This window comes from Amblyraja radiata, chromosome 46 (assembly GCF_010909765.2).
Source record: "Amblyraja radiata isolate CabotCenter1 chromosome 46, sAmbRad1.1.pri, whole genome shotgun sequence".
NCBI classification, from domain to species: domain Eukaryota; kingdom Metazoa; phylum Chordata; class Chondrichthyes; order Rajiformes; family Rajidae; genus Amblyraja; species Amblyraja radiata.
In genome coordinates, this window is record NC_046001.1 from 8,323,454 (window position 1) to 8,346,355 (window position 22,902).

The 22,902-nt window shown below is 45.2% G+C and overlaps 2 protein-coding genes across 6 annotated transcripts in view; one reads left to right on the plus strand and one right to left on the minus strand.

The window, feature by feature from the left end:
* Positions 1-22: 22 nt before the first annotated feature.
* On the plus strand, positions 23-10,531 carry LOC116968768 (NGFI-A-binding protein 2-like). 2 transcript variants are annotated; one of them, XM_033015589.1, is made up of 3 exons: positions 25-108; positions 7,364-7,694; positions 8,686-10,531. In XM_033015589.1, the coding sequence occupies exons 2-3, from the start codon at positions 7,519-7,521 to the stop codon at positions 9,320-9,322; spliced, it is 813 nt and encodes a 270-aa protein (XP_032871480.1). In that variant the 5' UTR covers positions 25-108; positions 7,364-7,518; the 3' UTR covers positions 9,323-10,531. The 2 variants fall into 2 exon arrangements, with proteins under 2 accessions (XP_032871481.1, XP_032871480.1); XM_033015590.1 differs by lacking the exon at positions 7,364-7,694 and having other exon boundaries at positions 23-108.
* Positions 10,532-13,259: 2,728 nt separating this feature from the next.
* Positions 13,260-22,902, minus strand: part of LOC116968769 (signal transducer and activator of transcription 5B-like) — an 86,923-nt gene continuing 77,280 nt past the window's right edge. For 3 of the 4 annotated variants that reach the window (XM_033015594.1, XM_033015591.1, XM_033015592.1), the window contains 2 exons: positions 16,213-16,296; positions 13,260-15,244 (listed from right to left, as the gene is read on the minus strand). In XM_033015594.1, the coding sequence (XP_032871485.1) occupies positions 15,163-15,244; positions 16,213-16,296 (166 nt within the window). In that variant the 3' untranslated portion in view covers positions 13,260-15,162. The remainder of the gene's footprint in view (positions 15,245-16,212; positions 16,297-22,902) is intronic. The other variant, XM_033015593.1, reaches the window with a different exon arrangement.

The window sequence follows — 22,902 nt, forward strand, 5'->3', positions numbered from 1 at the left end:
CAATGGACGCGGGGCGGGGGCGGGTCTTCCGCTGCCAGCTGCGAGGCGGCCTGGAGGACAGGAGCGGCCCGAGGGGCCGAGCGGCCGAGGGACAGGAGCTTTAAAAAGGTAAAGAAAAGTAGAGAGTTATACATTTGTTAACAATATGTTAACAAGATGAACTGCTCTGGCTATAAGTATAAGAGAGACTTGAGAATGTAGATTTAAAAAAAAAGATGAAGTGGAGATAGTTTAATGATGACCTAATTTGAGTTCATCAAGTTTAGGAAGGTTGAAGAAGAGGTAAGGAATCATAGATTGGTTGTCAAGGCCGTAACAAGATTGCATATATTAACATAACCACATAATGTAGGTAGAAGTTACAAATACATTCTAGGATGTGGAATTCCCAATCATAAACCATTGTTGAAGCAGAGGTTTTGAACAAGGAATTAGGTGGTTAAAGAGTCATAGAGTGATACAGTTTGGAAACTGGCCCTTCAGCCCTATTAGCCTACACCGACCAACATGTCCCGTCTATACTTGTCCCACCTGGCTGCATTTCGTCCAATCCTCCCAAACCTGTCCTATCCATGTACCTGTCTGGCAGCTCGTTCCGTACACCCACCACCCTTTGCGTGAAAAAGTTATCCCTCAGATTCCTATTCAATCTTTTCCCCTTCACCTTAAACCTATGTCTTCTGGTCCTTGATTCACCTACACTGGGCAAGAGACTCTGTGCATCTACCCAATCTATTCCTATTGGAAAATAAGGAACATGGTGGGGATAGGCATGGTGGGCCAAAGGGCCTGTTTCGTGTTGTATAACTACTTACGATGGAGAATGCATAGTCATTAACATGGAGATACAAGTCTCCTGCTGTTATTTGATGGTTGTATGGTTATTGCGTGGAATCTTGTTTATTCCACGTGAAAAGTGTGGGAATCATATGGCCATTAGGCTAATTTCCATTGATGAAAGCTGAGTTCTGTTTGGCTCCTTTCCTGATCCGAGGCACACTGAATTGAGGAGGTGCTGAGTGAAGGAGGTGGAGGTTGGAGAGTGATCACAGAAAATTAAGAGTATTGCATCTGTGTGCCACAGAAGGTGTTGACTGAGCTCCTGTGGTACCTGTGCCCCATGAGGTAAAAATACCAAACAAAAAAAATAAGGTTACAAGAATGAAAATGGACAATGCACGGCTACATTCCAACCTCATCTAAAGCACCCTTCATTTATTTCCTGTTTCTTCTCACCATATTTGTGGTCTGGCTGGGAAAACAGAAGTCTTGGCTGCCAGATTCAGCCACATCATGCCTGCAGCTCCTTCCTGTAATAGGGGATTTTTGTTACATGCAGTCTTTTTTTCCCTGAAGTGGAACCAAATCGGACAGCCAGTTCTGTTTCACACTTGCAACATAATAAATCCCCTCCCCTACACTACGCCCACACTAGCCACAGTGCCCCGGTTCACTTGTGTATTTAACTATTCACTGAAATATTTCACTTTGTGAAACTGTGTCATACAAGATGGCCCCATGTTGCAAAGCTGGATATATGTGCTTAAAAGATGGCAAAGGAGCGGAGCCAGATCAAGTGGCTGGACAGGAGCTGACAAATACAAGAGGGAGTGATGGGATCGTGGTTATTTCCCCAAACTTGCACTCCAGAGATCTTGCGTGAATTTTTACCATAGCACCTAGAGATTCCACACTCAATAAATTAAACAAAACCTGTATTACTAAGATTATCAAACTATGGATTGTGGTAATGCCTTTTAGTGAAGGAAATGTACTGTCTTTGTCCATATGTGACTCCAGACCTATGATAATTGCTGACCTTGTCAACAGTATCCACATGCCATGAATGGAAAAAAATCATCACATTGTCAAAATGGCTTCCCGTCAGGCTAACAACTTTGTTGGATAGATCTTCACTTTGTGCCATCCAGGTGACAGCAGCCAGCAACCTGGTTTCACAGTCTCGAAACAAACAACTGCAGATGCTGGTTAATACACAAAAGGACACAAAGTGCTGGAATAACTCAGTAGGTCAGGCAACATCTCTGGAGTACATGGATAGGCAATGTTTTGGGTCAGTCTGAAGAAGGGTCTCAATCCGATCCATGTTCTCCAGAGATGTTGCCTGACCTGCTGAGTTATTCCAGCACTTTGTGTCCAACCTGGTTTTAAATTTTATTTCCCTATTGGGGGAATGTATGCACCACTGGCAAGGCCAGCATTTATTGCCCATCCCGAATTGCTCTGGAGATGGTGGTGGTGACTAATTTACACGAATCACGGCGGTGCTAGTGGTGAAAGTGCTCCCACGGTGCTGTTGGTGTGAGTTCCAGGATTTACTTTACTCCTTGCTGCATTTGTGCAGTTCATTAAACTCGTTCAGCCTGATCAGTAATGTCAACCATTACCATCACCAGCTCACGTCGGGTAAGATTTGTGGTGTTTAGTTGAGCCTTGCAGACGCCAGGGCCATGGGTTTGATCTGGATGTGCAGCGCAAAGAGAAAATGGGTCAACGTTTTCCCCACATCAGATCAATGAACACCTGCACGTTTCTATAGCAGGGCCACCCACACAATTGGCACAAACTGGAGGATTGAGGCTGTTCGGGAGACTGACTCGTGATTCTGAACTCTCCTCTGATTGACTAGAGGAGGCCTAGAAGGCCTCATGTTCACAGACCCCATCCCCCAATCGCAGAATATACAGGAAGCCAGGCTGTTGTCTCGACCTGTTAGTGAGGCAACATCTCGGAAGACTAAGCTTTTCTAAGTCAGTGGTGACAGAAGCCTGCAACCTTGTGTGGCCACACTGTAGCCTTGCGCTCATGTCTGGACATTTTGTGTGTGGTGTTCCTGCTCACTTCACCATCAACCGGCATTTCTTAGGCCCTGGATCGTTCCAGTCCACAATGGTTGATCCATGTGGCCCCTCGCAAGTTTTTGCTCACCACACCATTAGGGAGGTGGTCGATGCTCCCTCGCTCATACAACTGAGACTTTTATCCTTCAGCGTTGAATTTGTGAATTTGCAAGCTCTTTGGACAAGGACTAATCTAGTTGGTCACATATTCTCCTGGGTATCCCGCTGTAGGGGGATTCACACCTCTTTGGGAAGATTTGCCTGTGTGAAACTAAAGGTCTAATCCTTATGATTTGCTAATTGCCCATGGTAGAAGATCCATGTAGCAGAGTCAGTTTTCTCTTCAACACCAGTTGACCTCAGGTACAGACACCAGCAAAATCCTTTAACTTGGTCCGCGGACAAGCGTTCAGCAAGATGTCACGTCTGGACAAGACTGCAGTGAAAGTTACAACGAGAGACATTGACATCCCTGGGCTGCCAATGTAATGAGAGTGAAAAAAAAAGAAAATGCAGACACACACAGAATGTTCTTACCTTCCAATGTTTTCTTGGGAGGCCAGTCTGAGAAGGTCCATTATACTCAATGTGTACAGAATACTGCTGCGCCTCCACCCTGGGCCTCATCCATTGCCAGAGTGAGGCCCAGTGCAAGGAGTAACTGGAGAAATTTGAAACATATAAGATTGTTAAGGGCTTGGACACACTAGAGGCAGGAAACATGTTCCCGATGTTGGGGGAGTCCAGAACCAGGGGCCACACACAGTTTAAGAATAAGGAGTAAGCCATTTAGAACGGAGACGAGGAGACACTTTTTCTCTCAGAGAGTGGTGAGTCTGTGGAATTCTCTGCCTCAGAGGGGCGGTGGAGGCAGATTCTCTGGATGCTTTCAAGAGAGAGCTAGATAGGGCTCTTAAAAATAGCGGAGTCAGGGGATATGGGGAGAAGGCAGGAACGGGGTACTGATTGGGGATGATCAGCCATGATCCAAATGGCCTACTCTTGCACCTATTGTCTATTGTCAATTGTCTATAACAACACCTCATATTTCGCTTGGGTATGATACATACCCAATACTCTCTAATTTCAGGTAGTCCTTGCTTTCTCCCTCCTTCCACTTCCCAGCTCTCCCACAGCCTTCTGTCTCCGCCTCTTCCTTTCTTTTTCCGGCCCACCCCCGACATCAGTCTGAAGAAGGGTCTCGATCCAAAACGTTGCCTACTCCTTTTCTCCATAGATGCTGCCTCACCTGCTGTGTTTCTACAGTATTTTTTGTCTACTTTTGATTTTTCCAACATCTGCAGTTCCTTCTTAAACAGAACCACATTTAGCAGTTATGACAACCCCTCTGCAAACAAAGAAGACACATTCATTGCAAGTATTTGATTCCATTAAGGTTCCTAACAAATTTCAATCCAATCTATCACGGAGGATCCTTTCAAAAACCTATAGTGTTTGGTGCAATACCACTTAATGCATGCCATTAATGCAATAGGCAAGACCGATCGCGTGAGAATCGTTTTCTATGCTTGCTTGAATTACAGCCATTTCCTGCATATGTCTCGGCTGTTTACGTATGCAATCAGACAACAACTGGAAGTACTACAATTTTCTGACGGAGTGTTGAGCTGAGGAACTTTGAGCTGTCCAAGCACATATGGATGTCTTTCGTGGGTTCTGCATTTTTGGCAGTACATCTCAGATCGTGTCAGAGCTAGTAATAGGAATATCAGGCAAATGTAAACAATCAGTAATTGTGGTCCTCAGGATGCCCAGAAAAATGTATCCATCTCTGCAAGTGGTCTCACTGATAGAAGACAGGGACAAATTTGCCAGGCTCCCAGCAAAATCACTTGGTAAAGAATCGAGGAGGAGACACATTTGGAAGAAAAACTCGACCAGTTCATAAAGGATTTGAAGTATCCTGTCCATTCATCTCACTATTTGTGCAAAATGATCTCCAGGTGGACAAGTATTCTTAATTATAGAACATTTTAAGGGATTATTAATTACAAACTAAGCAAGAGTTTGGATTTCATCTATTGATACTCATACAGTGGTTATCCATATATTGCTCTAAGATGAGGTACTAGCAGTTCCCAACTTTCTCGATACATCTGCCACATGACTCCTGACAAACTAGAACACTTTCATCTCCTTGCTGAAGGGGAATGGAATGATGCCTTAGCTACGACTAACAACTGGGGGAGCAATGAAATTTTCCAAGAGGGAGAGCATAAAATGCATTAATCTATCTCCCAGGAGGCTGCGTGGTTTATCTGTTGGATTCCTAATGCATCAATGATTGGAAGAAAGGTTTTCAACTAACAACAAATATATCAATATGAATAATAACTGACTGGTGTGTTCCCTAATGCTTGTCTTCCAACTCAGCTTAATTGGCTCACTACTCTAAAGCAATGTTTCTATTCCTTCTGCTGAAAGGCTGCTCCCTTTTGGTGGGACGGTGACATCCGTGATGGGTGTCCGTGATAAACTCTTGCTTCAGAATTGCTGATTTCCAATAAGTGCCTCGACACCAGAGGATCAAGTCTTGGATAGCTGACTGTGGGACAGGGGCAAAGACATTGCCTGAGAACCAACAATCAGAGGGGAAGAAGGATCTCGACATGAATCGTCATCTATCCACGTTCTCCAGGGATGCTGCCTGACCCACTGAGTTACTCCAGCACTTTGTGTCTTTACATGGTAAACCAGCATCCTTGAGAAAGCAGTTCCTCGTTTCTGCAACGAGAGGAGAAATATTGTCACCCTCAGCGTTTCAATTGCTCACAAGGCCAGACGATGCTCCTGGGATTGGGCTGTGCAGGACACACTGGTCAACCTGAGGAGCACCTTCAGCAACAGACTGGTATCTTGTTGTGTTCTTATGACTGTTGGCAGACCAATTTCTATTGTCTGAAGTTCTATTGTATCGTATCTGCAGCAGCCCAGATCACTTAACTGCCTTTAAAACCTCCGGAGCCAATACCAATAATCAAAGCCCGTGGTACAGCTGTCTCTCCCTGAAGGCAGCAAGAGGAGCGTGTACATGGGCTGTACAAGTTGATCCAGTGGGTGGAAAAAGCCTGCGATAGGGCAGCTTGTGTGGCTGTGGGCGAGCATTCAGTGGGTGGTTAGAGTCTGTAACAGCGAGGGTGTTTCGAGCATCTTTGGTTTCGAGTGAGGGAGGAGATTCAGTGGGCGGGGAAAGTATTTAAAGGAGCAGAATGCCTGATTCAGTGGGTGGGTGGGCAGAATATGTGATAGGGGAGGGAGTGCCCATCAGCTGCAGAATAGGTTGTCTATTTCTTGCCTAAACTGATATTTCTTGATTAATTTATAATACCTAAATGTCTACCGATGTCTATTGAACACTGAGTGGGAGAGCGAGCTGTGAAAGCAATGCAGTTTACAGGGAAATACTAATAGGTTAGGTCAGGGATGGGGAACCTTTTCATGTCAGAAGGCCGCATTAAGTTAGATGTAATCTAAAAAGGCCGCATCCAAGAAACTTCAATTAGATATAGGATTATTTTGTTGAATCTTCTTTTAGTCTTTGGTATTTTAAATAGGTTCATTTTAAGATTAAAATAACAATAATAAAAGACGAACAAAAACATATTAATAAAAATAAAAGGATTTGTTTCTACAAAATTTGGATTCATTCACAAGGCCGCACTTAATGGCCTAGAAGGCCGCATGTGGCCTTAAGGCCGCAGGTTCCCCACCCCTGGGTTAGGTGAATGGGCAAAAAGTTGGCAAGTGGGTATAATGTGTTAAGCAGTTCACATTTGAAGGGAGAAAGAGGACAGAACATTAATGAAGTGGAGAGAAACAGCAGGAAGCTGCAATACAAAAGGATTTGGGAATCCTTGTGCACGAAACACAAAGCGGGGAATAGGAAAGACAGGTGAAGTGTTGGCTCTTATTTCAAGTCTTGTAATGTAAAGCCGGACCCTGGTAGGGTCACACCTGACACACTGTGTGCAGGTCTGCTCTCTCTACCTTGGCGAGGATAGCTTTTCACTTTTCACTGTACCTCGGTACACGTGACAATAAACAGAACTAAGTGAAACCGAGATAGAATCATAGAAATGCACAGCACACAAACAGGCCCTTCGGCCTGTATCACTCGTTATCACCTGGCCCACAGCCAACAATGGACCATTGTGGGCTCCACTTTTCCTTTATCATCGCTACTTTTTGCATATCTTTCATTCATTTGTTCTCTATCTCTCTACATCACTGTTTGTGTCTCTAGTCTCCCTCTCCCCTGACTCTGTCTGAACAAGGATCTCGACCCGCTGAGTTACTCCAGCTTTTAGTGTCCCTTCGGCCCATTTCGCCCATGCCTATCCACGCTGATCCGATTTGGCCGATCAAGGGCCCCAATGGCCAACTCCAGGGCTTGTGGTCTTAGAACGAGGATAAAGTGAATCATGAAATGTGAGGGCGGAGTGAATGTTTTCCGTCAGCAGTGTGCGGGTTGGGTTTTTCAGGGTCTGCTGTCTCCTGCCGCCCTCTGTTCGAGTCTCCCCGGGACACGGAGGTGACTATTCGGCTGGACGTGGGCTGCTCGCCGCCCCCGCTTCCACCCACGGACGGACACGCGTCATTCGGCGATCGACCCTCCACCTCCGCCGTGGAGGCGTGAATGGAGCCGGAAATATCCAGCTGCCTCTCAAATAACACACACGCAGATACATACAGCGCGCCACAGCAAAGAGAAGCAGCGGGGAAGAAGCGGCTCAGCCTGGGACACTCCAGCGACCTCGCAGCCAGCCAGCGTGTGACGGCAGCTTCTGCCAAGCATCTCGAGTATAAAAAAAGGTAATTGTAAACACCGGGGTTAGACAAAAAAATGCTGGAGAAACTCAGCGGGTGAGGCAGCATCTATGGAGATAAGGAATAGGCGACGTTTCGGGTCGAGACCCTTGGTAGACACAGGGAACTGCAGGTGCAAAAGCAAGACACAGAGTGCTGGAGTAACTCAGCGGGTCAGGCAGCATCTGTGGAGAACATGGATAGGTACAAAGTGCTGGAGTACAGCACATGTACAGTATGGTCTCTACTGCTTACGTGTACGGCAAGATATACTGTTTTTACACACACAATAAATGTGTACTATATACTATATGATATACTGTGTGTATTCACTGTACAAGATACACTGTATGCAAACTTCACAACACAGTGACTGTATAAACACCGTATAAAATACACCGTATGATACATCTAAATGTTATGCAGTATATATAACATACACTGATTCCTTCTCTCCAGAGATGCTACATGTCCCCACTGAGTTACTCCAGCTTCTTGTGCCTATCTTTTGTGTAAACCAGCATCTGCTGTTCCTTCCTACACAGAAAAGACGAGTAAAAGATGGTCTGTTTCCGTGCTGTGTGACTCTGATACTGTCATCGTGTCGCTGTGAGATGGCGGTGGCTGTTCTTTTGTGACATATAGTTCTTTTATGTCCTATAGTAATATGAATTCATGGTTCAACAGGGGAAATGAAGCAGTCGATAAGAGTCAAGTGTTTTATTGTCAAATGTCCCGGATAGAACAATGAGATTCTTACTTGCAGCAGCACAACAGTACACTGTAAACAATATAATAAACGAGGAAAAAAGTTCAGTGTGTGTCTAAAAACAACAATAATAGTGCAATAATAACATTAATAGTCTATACAATTCAGAGCTTGTTCAGGGAGGTTGTAGTGTTTAGCCTGGTGCCTGTATATTTAATGTGATTGATAAACGACAGTATTTTTAGTGAGAGCAGGCTCGGGTTTCACGTTGCTGTTACTTGTTCCTAGGTCCGACAGCGACATGTCTTTGCCGCGGACGCTCGGTGAACTGCAGCTGTTCTGCCTGCTGCAGAGGGCCAACCTCACGGCCTATTACCAGAACTTCATCCAACAGGGAGGGGACGACGTGAGGCAACTGTGCGAGGCGGGAGAAGAGGAGTTCCTGGAAATCATGGTTCTGGTTGGCATGGCCTCCAAGCCTCTGCACGTCCGCAGGCTGCAGAAAGCCTTGCGCGAGTGGATGGCCAACCCTGCCGCCTTCCACCGCCCACTGGCCAGCAGCCTGTCCCGCTTCAAGCTGTCCGCCGCCTCGACTCGCAAGCCAAAGAGGAAAGCGCTCGATGGCGGCAGCGCGGACGCCTTCCCTGAAGGCAAACGCCTGCGGAGTCTGGTCCCCGCGCCCACCGGCAGCGACAGCCCCAGTTCCTCCTCGGATGGCGAGGGCAGGAGTATCCCGGCGCTGGGGTCGGAGGAGGAGGAGGAGGAGGAGGGCCGGTCAGGGGAAGCCCCGGGGCACTTGAGGCTGACAAAGCCGGTGGGGACGGAGGGCAGCGATCCCGTGAAGAAAGAGGAGCGCCTGGAACACGGCTCCGAGCGAGCAGCCAACGCAGCAGATTGGAAGCTGATGTCTGCTCCGTCTACGTGAACAGAGGGAGCTAATTCAGGAACGGTTTAATAATGGGATCACCCAAACCAGGGCTTAAGCCAATTCTGCTTTGGAAGCCAGCTTTGCCAATACCCAATTCCCTCGGCCCAGTGTACCAGGGCTGCTGCAGTGAAATAAAGAGTAATTTCGTTTCGATGTTTAATAATATTAACAAAAACGGACATTGGGGTAAACCAAGGGTTATGGGCAGATGAAACAGTTTGGCGATTAAAACCTACAGATTGTTGGAGGAGGAAGGATTGAGATGCGACACTGTTGGGGTGATGCTGGGACGGGGTGGTAGGGGGTCAAGTCATCTCATATATTCAGCTTTTCCTTTTATCGCTAAGAACCAGTTGGGAGCAGCCTCCAAGCAGCCATAAATAGTGTTGGACAGTCAGGAAGAATTTGTCAAATAGCATGACATGGATTCAATAGGGTGCAGGTACAACACAAGGAGGATAATGGTTCGTAGACAAAAATGCTGGAGAAACTCAGCGGGTGAGGCAGCATCTATGGAGCGAAGGAAATAGGCAACGTTTCGGGCCGAAACACTTATTCAATGGTTCCCTGTCCAAAACTGTATGTACAACTCTTGTACTATTTCACAATGTCATTCTCATCTACCAGGAAAGGCATGTAGAGGGTGCACTGGGATTACCCCCCCACACACACACCAAGTTTTGCTTTAAAGTGTATATGAAAGGAGATTCACCAATCAAAATAATAAATACCTTTTACTCACGTGGCTTCCATTGACTGATCTCTTCTGTTAGCGCATTCATTCTGACAAGGAAGGTAGGCCTTCACTAATTGCCACTCTCATTACAGCACGTTGACACCCTCAGCTGCTCATTACCTGGGATCATCAGCCTTTCTAATTCCAAAAATATAGATCGAAAATGCTGGAAACCCTCAGCACGTGAGGTAGTGTCCGTGGAGACAGAAAGAGAGTTATTGTTTCAGGTCAAAACTGATCCAAACAGGTGTCCCGTTAGTCATTCTGCTATCAGCAGTCGCGTATTCACTAGTCTGCGCTCTGGGCTCTGGTATTCCCACGATGGACATTCGTTCCAGGACTAGACATTTTGGGCACCTTTTTCAATATCTCCCAAATGTGGCTGACCTCACATTGTTTGATGATGATGATATTACTGTGAAATGCCTTACAACATTTTACTATATTAAACTATTTTATATTTTACCATGTTGAATTGTTGTTATTTGGTACTTGAACCTAGAGTGGGAGATACCAGCTCAACTAATAATTTCAAATCTGCAATTGATTATTTTCCCCTCGCCAAGAATATTGAGCGATATTCATGTTTATAAGTGATAGGAGCAGTATCAGGTCATTCGGCCCATCGAGTCTACTCCACCATTCAACCATGGCTGATCTATCTCTCCCTCCTAACCCCATGCTCTGCCTTAAAAATATCCATTGACTTGGCCTCCACAGCCTTCTGTGGCAACGAATCCCACAGATTCACCACCCTCTGACTAAATAAATTCCTCCTCATCTCTTTCCTAAAGAAACATCCTTTAATTCTGAGGCAATGACCTCTGGCCCTAGACTCTTCCACTAGTGGAAACATCCTCTCCACATCCACTCTATCCAGGCCTTTCACTATTCTATAAGTTTCAATGAGGTCCCTCCTCATCCATCTAAACTCCAGTGAGTACAGCCCCAGTGCCGTCAAATGCTGATCATATGTTAACCCACTCATTCCTGGGATCATTCTCGTAAACCTCTGAACCCTCTCCAGAGCCAGCACATCAATCCTCGGATATTGGGTCACGAAAGTGAAATATAGATAAACCAGAATCTGATTTGAATAGTGTAACGGAGTTGAGAGGGGCTGAATGACCTGGCTTGCCCTGTCCCCGTGTAGCAGGCTGGAGAGAGAGGGGCAGAGGGATCTCCTGTTTCTGTACAACAGGCCGGGGAGAGAGGATCTGAACGGCCGCCTCCTGTCCCCGGGTAACAGGCTAATCAGCTGAATTTAAATTCTGTGGTCAGATGCGAACTCTGGATTACCAGTTTAATCAGTGTGCCACCACAGACTACACGTTAATTTTATTTCTCTCCCCATCGATCTTAACAAACTATGTCCTATCAGCTATTCAACGCACTGATAATTCAAATCATTGCGTTTCGTATTGAGGTGGGGCACAGGATTTACTCTTTGCTCAACAGAATTCCCCGTTCCTCCAAATAGGGGCCGTCAACCGGGACTGTCAACTCACCTGGATTCAAGGCCCGGTTCTGGACCAAGAGTCTGAAGAAGGGTCTCAACCAGAAACGTCACTTATCCATGTTCTCCAGAGATGCTGCCTAATCCGCTGAGTTACTCCAGCACTCTGTGCAGTTGCTTTGGCTCTAGTACTTATACAATGAAAATACCGTACTCAGTTATAGCAGACAATCGGTAATAGCCCCCACCCCTGGACTGTTATAATGAGGGTTTACTGTAATATTTATGAGACACAATACAGAAGATAACCCCTAGAGGGCAGCACAGATTCAGCTTAAGATTCCCCCAGCAAAGAGGCACTCAAGTGGTCAGGCAGCATCTGTGGAGAATGGACAGGCGACGTTTCAGGTCGGGACCCTTCCATCAGTCAGTTGTGAGTCTGTGGAATTCTCTGCCTCAGAGGGCGATGGAGGCAAGTTCTCTGAATGCTTTCAAGAGAGAGATAGATAGGGCTTTTAAAAATAGCAGTCAGGGGATATGGGGAGAAGGCAGGAACGGGGTACTGATTGTGGATGATCAGCCATGATCACATTGAATGGCGGTGCTGGCTCGGGCCTACTCCTGCACCTATTGTCTATTGAAATATCATCTGTCCATTCCCATCACAAATGCTTCCTGACTCATTGAGTTCCTCCAGCACTTTGTTTTTTTGCTCAAGACTGGCATCTGCAGTTTGCCGTGTCACCAGCATCTTCTATTTGGCCATTTTCTGAGCACAACAGGATGAAGCTGGCATGAAACATCACACATCTGTTACCAGGGATAGGCGGTTATCACAATGACCCTCCCCTACTGACAGCCAATTACAGAAAGTTCTTCGAGGGCTCAATGCTCAGAAAATACATTTCATGCTGGTACACAAAATTGCTGGGGAAACTCAGCGGGTGCAGCAGCATCTATGGAGCGAAGGAAATAGGCGACGTTTCGGGCCGAAACCCTTCTTCAGATACATTTCATGCTATTGAGTTTCAAATTAAATGACTTGTTTTATGTTAAACAATTTGGCTGGCTGCCCCAAGCCAGACAGACTGGTTCTGTGGATTAACGCCTCACAGTGCTTTCTTGGAATTCATTCATTGTCAACATGACAAGAGTGTTGGACCATCGTTTGAGGTTTGTTTTCACATTACAGTTGCAGACGGGAAAGTCCAAGGTCCACAATGAGGTCGTTTGGGAGAACAGGACCAAACCGACACCCTAGCCTGTGGGAGGACTACTCAGTGGTCTGATAAAAGCGGGGAGGAAGCTATTCTTGAATCTGGTGGTTATGAGCTTTCAAGAATGTAGGAATGATGGCAGTCAAATTCTAGCAAACACAAGTACAATCAAGCCACGCATGGGTACAACAGGTAGGGAGTGCAAAGAGAAAAATACCAGAGTGCAGAATATAATATGACACCATTGTCTGCTGGGATTGACTGGATAGCACGCACATAATCCTTGAAGGTAAGACGGTACACAACAATAATAAGCCAATACCATTATAATTCCTACATAGAAATCATTCACTCAAGGTGTTTAGGGATATCCTGAGGCTCTGTCCAACAGCTGTTTGGACAAGTTGACCTGCAGCCCAGAAAAGCAAATCAGTGATTTCAGAGAGAGATCATGGAGGAAATCAGAGTGGTGGGAATTGTTCTTCAAATGTAATCTGAACCAAGAATGAAATGAGACACATTGCATTATCGAGAATCGAGGAATTTTATTCTCATTTTCTTACAAGCTGGAGACGTTTTCAGCAATCATTTTGTAAGAATAGTTTTCTGCCGAAATAGTAAGTGCAAATGGAGAAAGAAGATAGAATGTTTTTTGACCAATACAGAACACGATCTAAATGCACCAATGATGGAAAAATACACTGTTATATAATGACGGGATAACCCCCTCTCGACGATTGCAATCTATTTGGGTGTATGAAAACATTGTATGTACAGTGGATTACAAAAACTAACACTACGTCATATCACTAAGAATTACATCTATGGACAACATTATTTCAGGCAACCATTCTGAAGCAATGGTCTATAAGCCATTAGAACACCACAAGCTGAAAAGTGATTTGCAGATTTCCGAGGACAAGTGCAGACTGAAATAATTTAGGGAAGAGGTAGAAGAGACTGTTTTCTTTGGAGGGTAGTAGGCTAAGGCTGAATAGTGGAGATATGAAATTCATGTATATTCTGTACTGAATTACCTGTGGGAATCAACAATTATCTATACAGAACAATCCCTCACAAGATTATAAGGCTAGTGAGATCTCATGCTAAGGCAGAATGCTTCCTGGGATGTGGAATTTGGTATTCTAGCGCCATTATGTTCTTAAATTGTGTACAAACCATATTAACTCAAAATAAATTCTTTAAGCTCCGTACAAGGTATATAATTTGCAATGGCAAAACAATTCTTGCAATAGGCTTCAAAGTAAGCGTTCCTGTCCCAGAGGGGCATGTTAAATGTCTCTATAGCATTGATTCCTATCATTTGTATTTTTATTTGTTGAATAATGTGCAAGCCAAAGTGGATTACATGGTAACCTCACGCAAGTCCACTGAACAATTGATTTGGTGCACTGTCATCTTAAATGTTCCCTCGTATCATAAACAGTTCTGAAAAACCATTGGTACTTGCATCCTGCAGGCACCAAAATCACAAACACTCATTGTTAAAGGACTATTGTCATTGCCACAGAGCAGTCGCACGTCATGTATAAAATCATTACTCTCCGCTCCATCCAGTGCATCAGTTGCTCCACATCAACTGTCCAAATATACTTTCAATTAATTGTAAGCACACTATGATATCTTTTTACATATTTACTTAGAAAATAAAGCTTCTTTGTGCCATATGTGGTTGCTAATAGATGATAACAGTTCCAGATGCAATATATTGACTTAGTATAAGCTAATACATCAATTAATTTGATTTTTGTGATCATTTGAACTCAATAAGTAAAAGTCCCACTTTACATTATTTTTATGATGTATTTTGTAGATATTGGATTAGGATGCTCTGGTGGGCAGGATAGATGCTATAAAACAGCACATCAACTTGACTATATTAGCTGAAGAGTTAATACACCTTGTTAAATTCATAGCAAGGAAACAACACTTTCATGAGCATTCATAATTACAAATCTTTGAAAATAAAGGTGCGCTTTAGTTTGGCCTAATCTCATATTATGTTTTATGAAAATATCGGATTGGAATGGACTGAATTTTCTATAGCAAGTTACTTTATGTTAAATTCCTTTCTGTTTTAAGGTGCCCAAACTTGCCAAGTGTTTGACTCCGAATATCACAAAAGTGCCTGCCCGCCACTTGGCACCTCCCCACAGTAACACTGTTAAAATTCAGAATATACTCAACGTCTGGTCAAAGGGGATCACCAATCCGAGGTTTATCTGCTGGTTAAAAGGCACTTGACCGTGCATCTCTTTCTAATTTGTACAGGAAAATGCACAATGGACTCAACAGACATCTTAATTTGAAGCTCAACCACTGACAGAATGAGCCTTCCTTTAAACATATGAATATGCCCCTGCATAACTGGCACCTGACGGCCATTGTTCCTCAACTCACAGACATCTCAAAACTCAGTTGAATCTTCTATATCCATGTTCAGAAAAGCATTCAGGTCCAATTCAGAGGGCACATGAAGATTTTCAGTGCTGAAGGGAGAACAAAAATAGGATGTAACATTAATGTTCTCAAAGAATAATACAACCCTCACGTAGGTATGTATTTTTGAGTGGCACTGCATAATCTACTACGGAATAGATCAGGTAGATGCACAGAGTCTCTTGCCCAGAGTAGGGGAATTGTCAACCAGAGGATATAGGTTGAAGGTGAAGTGGGAAAGGTTTAATAGGAATCTGAGGGGTGACTTTTCCACACAAAGGGTGGTGGGTGTATGGAACGAGCTGCCGGAGGAGGTAGCTGAGGCTGGTAACTTCTGAACCTTCTGAATTTTATAGTCAGCAGGGCACTATTCTGCATATCGCCGACTTGGACAATTTTTACATTTTTATCAAGCCAATTAATCAATCCAATTAACCTACAAACTGTACGTCTTTGGAGTGTGGGAAGAAACCGAAGATCTCGGAGAAAACCCACGCAGATCACTGGGAGAACGTACAAACTATACAGATAGCACCCGTAGTCGGGATCGAACCCAGATCTCTGGCGCTGCATTTTGCTGTAAGGCAGCAACTCTACCGCTGCGCCACCGTGACTGCCCCAACAATTACGAAACAATTAGACAGGTACATGGATAGGACAGGTTTGGAGGGTTATGGGCCAAACGTGGGACAAGTGTAGATGGGACATGTTGGTCGGTGTGGGCAAGTTAGGTCGAAGGGCCTGTTTCAACGCTGTATCACTCTATGACTACATAGCAACACGTATGTTTTTAGCTGAAGTCTCAGCTTGATGTTGAGTTAAAGTAAGTTGTTTGCTGCTGAGTGTTAACAACAGATGCCTGCATTGCGCAGGTGAGTGATGAGTTCATTCATTTCTTTGCACAGGAATGGCTCTTGTTAGACAGTCCTATTTGGGGCTCGGAAGGATGGAGAAAAGATAAAGTAAATCTTAACCCCCCCCCCCAGCAAAAGGATCTAAATATCTTTATCTTGCTTACCCACTCACAAACTGATGATCTCCTTCATAATAGTTGTTCACCTCCAAGTCATTTCCACTTTGAAACGGAGCAAGAAGATGACTTCTTGAAAGGAAGAAAATTATTAGTCAGGCAGTGTAACAATGCAAGTATATCACATGGAAGTGAGCACTAAGGCTGTAAGACGTCAACACAAAGCTTTAAAGGTAGAAAGTAAAAACCCCAGTTAATGTACAAAAATGGCAATATGTTATAGCCTTGAACAATCAGAACTGTATGCCAGAAATACAAGGGTGAGAAACATTGGGAGGCGATTTTCAGAATATCATGAGCACATTAATGAGAGGAACACCGCACTCAAATTGAATTTTTCGTGACATTTGAACTTTTCCCAGTGTGTATGATTGCCGGCCATTGGAAGAGCTTTACTGGGACGGGCCCTCTTGCCACTGCACACTAATTTTACTTCGGAGTCACGTGAGTGATTCCGTGAAGAACCCGCTCAGCACGCATGCGCGGCATTACGCCAGCAGTGCAACAAGCGGCTACAGCGGGAGTCAGGCGCTCCCGCTGCAATTTAAAAGATGGACCGTCAGGTAAGTGAACTGAGATCGGCTTTACTTACCAAAGAAGAGCCGGCTGATTTCTCTTTCAGAAATGACTACACCAAAGACAAGGCTCTCAAAGAAATCTGTCCCCCGTTCGACTCCACCAGAGGAGCGTTCCATCAGGGGGGGGCAGCAACAGGCGGTAGGAATGCTAACCGAGCGCTCCGCTATCCCCGATACCGTGCCGAGCCCAGCTCCGCTAGCGCCTGAGCAGCGGGCTGGAGGTAAAGCTACCAGAAAGAGCGTCCGGCCAGTGGTTTCCGACACGTCGGACGGGGACGTCTCTCCACCCAGGCGGGGGAGAGACAGCCTCCTGAGCCGCATGGAGCGGCTCTTGGAGCAGGTGCTCCAGCGAGGTGCGCCCCAGGAGGGGCGCTCTCGCAGAGGGAGGTCAGGCACTCCCTCCACAGTGCCTTGTGCACTGTCCATTGCTTCCTCCTTTCCAGAGGATAGCTTTGGTGACCAGGACTGGGCTGGTCAAGAAGAGGGGACGATGGCTGAAGATCTCGGGAGTATGCAAGGGGTGCAGGAACAGGAAGAGCTGCTTGGTGTAGTGGACCACTACGTGGCAACCCCACGTGCAGGAAGACCGTTAGAAGCCAAACTAGCGGCCAGCATCAACCACCTCTCCAACAGGGCTCTACAGGAGCAGGTGGGCAATGATGCTTTGGAAACCTATACAGCGCCGGAGAACTGTGAGTCCCACAAAGTGCCAACTGTAAACAGCCAAATCTGGGGGCACGTTGGGCCAAACATCTGACACCACGAGCTAAAACTGCAGCGGATCCTCAGGCTCCTGACGTCGGCCATCACTTCGTTTGCTCGTTCCGTGGACAACACCGAGATGACCACCACTCAACAGGATACTCTCACGCTGTTGTGTAATACGCAATTTGAGATTAACAACCTGCGTAAAGAAATAATAAAACCTGCCCTCAATCCTAAATCCCAGCCTCTGAGCCAGACATACTGCTCTTTGGTAATGACCTACCTAAGCGAATGAAGGATATGGCCGAGGCCTCAAAAACTCACGGTCTCATGAAGGCAGGGCACGGGACGAGCAAACCTAGAGCACTAAACACCAAGCGGCAGCACCCCGTCGCGTCCACCAGTCGACGTCCACCATATAGGACTGGTGAAAGCTCGGGGTCCGCATTCTATCACCGTAAGTCTTTTTTAGACCAGGGCCCAGAGCGGACCCCATGGAAAATGCGCCACCCCCCAACGTCAACGCCACATCAGACAACACGCAAGCCTCGTGGGACCGGCGGGAACCAGAGGAAATACTCATAACCATGGAGGTAGGTGGGTCTGGTTCCTACCAGCATATAGAAAGAAGGGGCTTAATACTAACAGGAGGGAGATTACACCAGTTTAAAGCAGCATGGGAGTCTATCATGAGTGATCAGTATATACTCAATGGCATTAGTGGATACAAAATACAATTCATAACAGGTAAATTGCCACCAGTTCAACATTTACCCCAAAGGGTATTTTCCCTCTTAGTGAAAGAAAAACAAGAGAGACAAGTTGAACTGATGAGACTAATTACAAAGGGTATCATTGAAAAAACAAAACATGAACCCTTGGAATTTGTATCAAATATATTCACTAAAACCAAAAAAGATGGTGGATGTCGCATCATCATTGACTTAACATCACTAAATATGTTTGTTAAGTATATACATTTCAAAATGGAAACGTTTGTTTACTGCCAAACAATTAATTTCCAAAGGATACTACATGGCAAGCATTGATCTTAAAGATGCTTACTATTCAGTACCTATTCACAAGGATCATCGCAGATACCTGAAGTTTACCTGGATGGGGCAATAATGGCAGTTTAAAGCGTTACCCAATGGGTTAACATCAGCCCCAAGATTATTCACCAAGATACTAAAACCAGCCTTGGCACTATTAAGAGGACAAAAACATATTGTCATGGCATATCTTGATGATATCTTAATAGTAGGCAAAACCATGGAATTGACTATGTCAGCTGTATCAGCTACCAAACAGTTGTTCGAAACCTTGGGATTTGTCTTACATCCAGATAAATCTAAGTTGAAGCCATCCACAACTATGGACTACTTGGGCTTCACAATTAATTCAGTCCATATGACTGTAACTTTGCCAAGAGACAAAACAGTTGCATTGGCACAATCATGCAACAATCTAATGGTCAACAAACGACCAACTATTCGACAAGTAGCAAGAGTAATTGGGAAAATGGTAGCAGCATTTCCGGCTACGCAATTCGGACCTTTGCACTACCAAAACTTACAAAGAGCAAAGGTACAGGCACTAAAACGACATGCAGGTCATCATGATCGTGTCATGAAGTTACCCACTGAAGCAATATCAGAACTACAGTGGTGGGCAGAAAACGTTTGGCATAGTTTGGCATAGTTTCAGCCCTATTATCATCACTAACGCTACGCTAGTTATCCAAACAGATGCCAGTGCTCAAGGCTGGGGAGCAACTAATGCCATAAGCACCTAATTTCTATGTTTCTATGTTTCTATATCCAGCACAGGTGGTAGATGGACTAACCCGGAGTCGTCTTTACTACTTACACTGGGCATAAATTATCTAGAGATGTTGGGTGCCTTCTATGGTTTAAAAGCATATGCATCAAATATGCATCACTTGCATGTTCGGTTACAAATAGATAATACTACGGTGGTGGCCTATATTAACCATATGGGAGGCATAAAATCGATATCATGCGACAAGTTGGTTAACACAATTTGGCAATGGTGTGTCGAAAGACATATTTGGCTATCAGCAACTTACCTACCAGGTAAGCTAAATACAGTGGCAGACACCAGGTCACGCAAATTTAATGACAACATCGAATGGATGTTAAACCCCAAAATATTTGCAAAAATTGTCAAGCAATATGGCACGCCAGATATCGATTTATTCGCATCAAGGCTAAATCACCAGGTACCTATGTATGTCGCCTGGGAACCAGAACCTGAGGCAGCAGCGGTAGATGCGTTCGCGCTGGATTGCGGAAATGTCTTCTTCTATGCATTTCCTCCCTTCTGCCTCATTAGTCGGGTACTACGCAAAATACAAATGGACTCTGCTTCAGGTATTTTGATAGTGCCCGACTGGCCTAGTTCCCGATACTCCATGACATGGTTGTTGGAACTCCGATGACATTTCCCAGTGACCCAGAATTATTACAACACCCAGTGTCTGGCATAAGCCACCCATGCCATGAAAAAATCAAACTCCTGGGTTGCAGATTCTGAACAGACCATTGCTGGGACTGGGATTATCAGAACAAACTGTCAACACCATGTCAGCATCCCTCCGAACATCCACCAAAAAACAGTACTTGACCAATATCAGAAAATGGGAAAAGTACTGCTTGGATACTGGGACCACCTACACAACTGCATCAGTCACCAACGTACTGGAATTCCTGGCCAAACTTCACTACGAAGAAGGACTCAGCTACAGTGCCATCAACACAGCGAGAAGTGCCCTGTCTGCCTACTTAACACTAGCACCAGGACAACAGGCCTTGAGATCTCACCCGCTGGTGGTAAAATTAATGAAAGGCATTTACAATACCAACCCCCCTAGACCAAGGTACACCCATATATGGGATGTCAGTGAGGTCCTGACTTACCTCAGGGGATGGCCACCAGCCAGATCCCTCAGCCTGGAACAATTGACACTCAAAACGCTCATGTTAATATCACTTGTATCCGCACAGAGGGTCCAGTCTCTACATCGGTTACGACTGGACCACATGATTACAGCTCCAGACCAGATCTCGTTTATGATCCAGGGACTGATCAAACAGAGCAGGCCAGGAACGCCTAGTCCAGTCGTGATATTCCGGGCTTACCCACCAGAACCACGGTTATGTGTCATGACCCACCTACTATCTTATATAGACACAACTAACAATATTCGAGGGAGTGAAAACGCCTTGTGGGTCAGTCATAAAAAACCTCATGGTCGGGTGACGAGCCAAACCATTTTGAGATGGCTCAAGCAGGTGCTAAAAGCTGCCGGGATTGACACTAACTTGTATAAATCTCACTCCACCAGGGCAGCATCCACGTCAACGGCGGAAAGAATGAACCACATCCTGGCTACAGCAGGATGGGCAAGGGAAACCACGTTCAGGACTTTTTATCACAAGCCGTTGGCAAAACCTGTGTTATATGCAGAAACAATTTTACAGTCTGCAAATATTTAATTTAAGCCGGGGGAGCAATTTTCTTTTTGTGGTTATTGTTAATAACTACCGTTTTTGTTTTTCATAAAACAGATTCATTGGTTGATTACGATAACACACTTCCTCCCTCAAAGACTTCGGCAGTGATGTAGTAATAACTGTTACACGGTTTGAAATCACAGAGCTTTGAAATCTTCACGGAATCACTCACGTGACTCCGAAGTAAAATAGTAAGATTAAACGAGAACTTACCAGTTTGTAGTTTGATCTGTATTTTATGAGGAGTTACGATGAGGGATTACGTGCCCTCCGCTCCCACCCTCAATAATATGGGTCAAATTCACAAACTGATGTCTCCTTGTCTTTACTATGTTTACTTCAATAACTGTGTCTATCTGTGATTCCACACCGCTGCTTTGAAGTATGCCGCGCATGCGTGCTGAGCGGGTTCTTCACGTAATCCCTCATCGTAACTTCTCATAAAATACAGATCAAACTTCAAACTGGTAAGTTCTCGTTTAATCTTACTATTAGTTTAGTTACAGCATGGAAACAGGCCTGAAAGCCCATGCCAACCATTGATCACCCATTCACCCACTTTCCCATCCTCTGGGTCGCCTGGGCGAGGGTGTCTGATGTTGTGAGACCCGAAACACCAGATGACCTCGGGTCACATCACTGAGGATGCGTTCCAGCGCATCTAGATGATGTATCTTTTACACACTGAAGTCTGGCTCAGCCAGTGACACCTAGGAATAGACTGGGTGACAACCAAGAATAGTTTGGTGACTATTGGAGAGACAGTTGATGGCACGGAAAGACGGCACCCGGGACAGGCTGGGTTAGCACCCCAGTCTGTGTCACCCAACAAAGCTACGGAAAGGCCTAATGAACCACCGTGGCCCAAAAATGCATTGGGCGAGAATGAAATGCTCGGAGAAGGAGAAAGAGGTGCAGCGCACGCACAGGCCTTGAACCTGGTGAGATGCAGGAGGAGCCCGGCCAGGACTCACCCCACAGAGCCCAGTCCACTAGAGTCTCCCAACCCCTGCAGAGTGGTTACTAAGATGGCTGATCCGTGGGCGGTTGCTGCTGGGACACAAGTCGGGGCCTGATCAACCCCGGCTGGGTCGCCTGGGCGAGGATGTCTGATGTTGTGAGACCCTGAACACCCGATGGCCCCAGGTCACATCACTGAGGATGCATCCCAGCGCATCTAGAAGATGTATATTTTTCACACTGAAATAAAAAGTGTTCTTAAATTTGCAAGTAGTCAATGGAAATGGATTTAAAAAATGTAATATAATGGTAAACTGGAAACAATGAGATGCAAAGAGCACCGAGGGAGGCAGAGATGCAAGGGTGGGAGTCAAGTTCCACATTTAAGGCCAATTTGTAAAACGAGGCAAACTACAATTAGAACACGGTTCACCGCAGAGAGTGTTCAGAAGCTGTTTCAACTTTAAGAAATTATGTTTTATTCAATTAATTTGATGGTTTGGCATGAGAATCTGCACAAGGCCGCTAGAACGCCTGATGCTTTTCACTTTGTTCACAGCCTACCAGCACAAATTGGCATGGCAATTCCTGAGGTGACAAACCCAAAGCCCAGTTAAACCAGAGCCTTTGCCACAACGTTCTCAGTCGTGCCCGATTCAAGCAGCTTGCCAGCAACGCACATCACAGTTTAGGCCACCAGAGGAGCAGTGAAGTGGGAATGGGATGAGGCTGTGGAGGTGCCAAGTGGGAGTTGGTCAGGAGTGTTGTGGAGTTGACCCACTCACAGATTCACACTGAAATAGGAATTTCACGCAAGATTGCGTGGGGCATGCAGTCCAATTTGTTACAGTACAATTACAAACAAACTTCATAGTCCACTATAGACTTCTTAATTGTTA

What these genes read in the sequence shown, in the direction of transcription:
- LOC116968768 (XM_033015589.1), top strand. Translation starts at nt 7,519, where the DNA reads ATGGAGCCGGAAATATCCAGCTGCCTCTCAAATAACACACACGCAGAT. An exon ending in CATCTCGAGTATAAAAAAAG is followed by an intron (nt 7,695 to 8,685) that starts GTAATTGTAAAC and finishes ACTTGTTCCTAG; the next exon opens with GTCCGACAGCGACATGTCTT.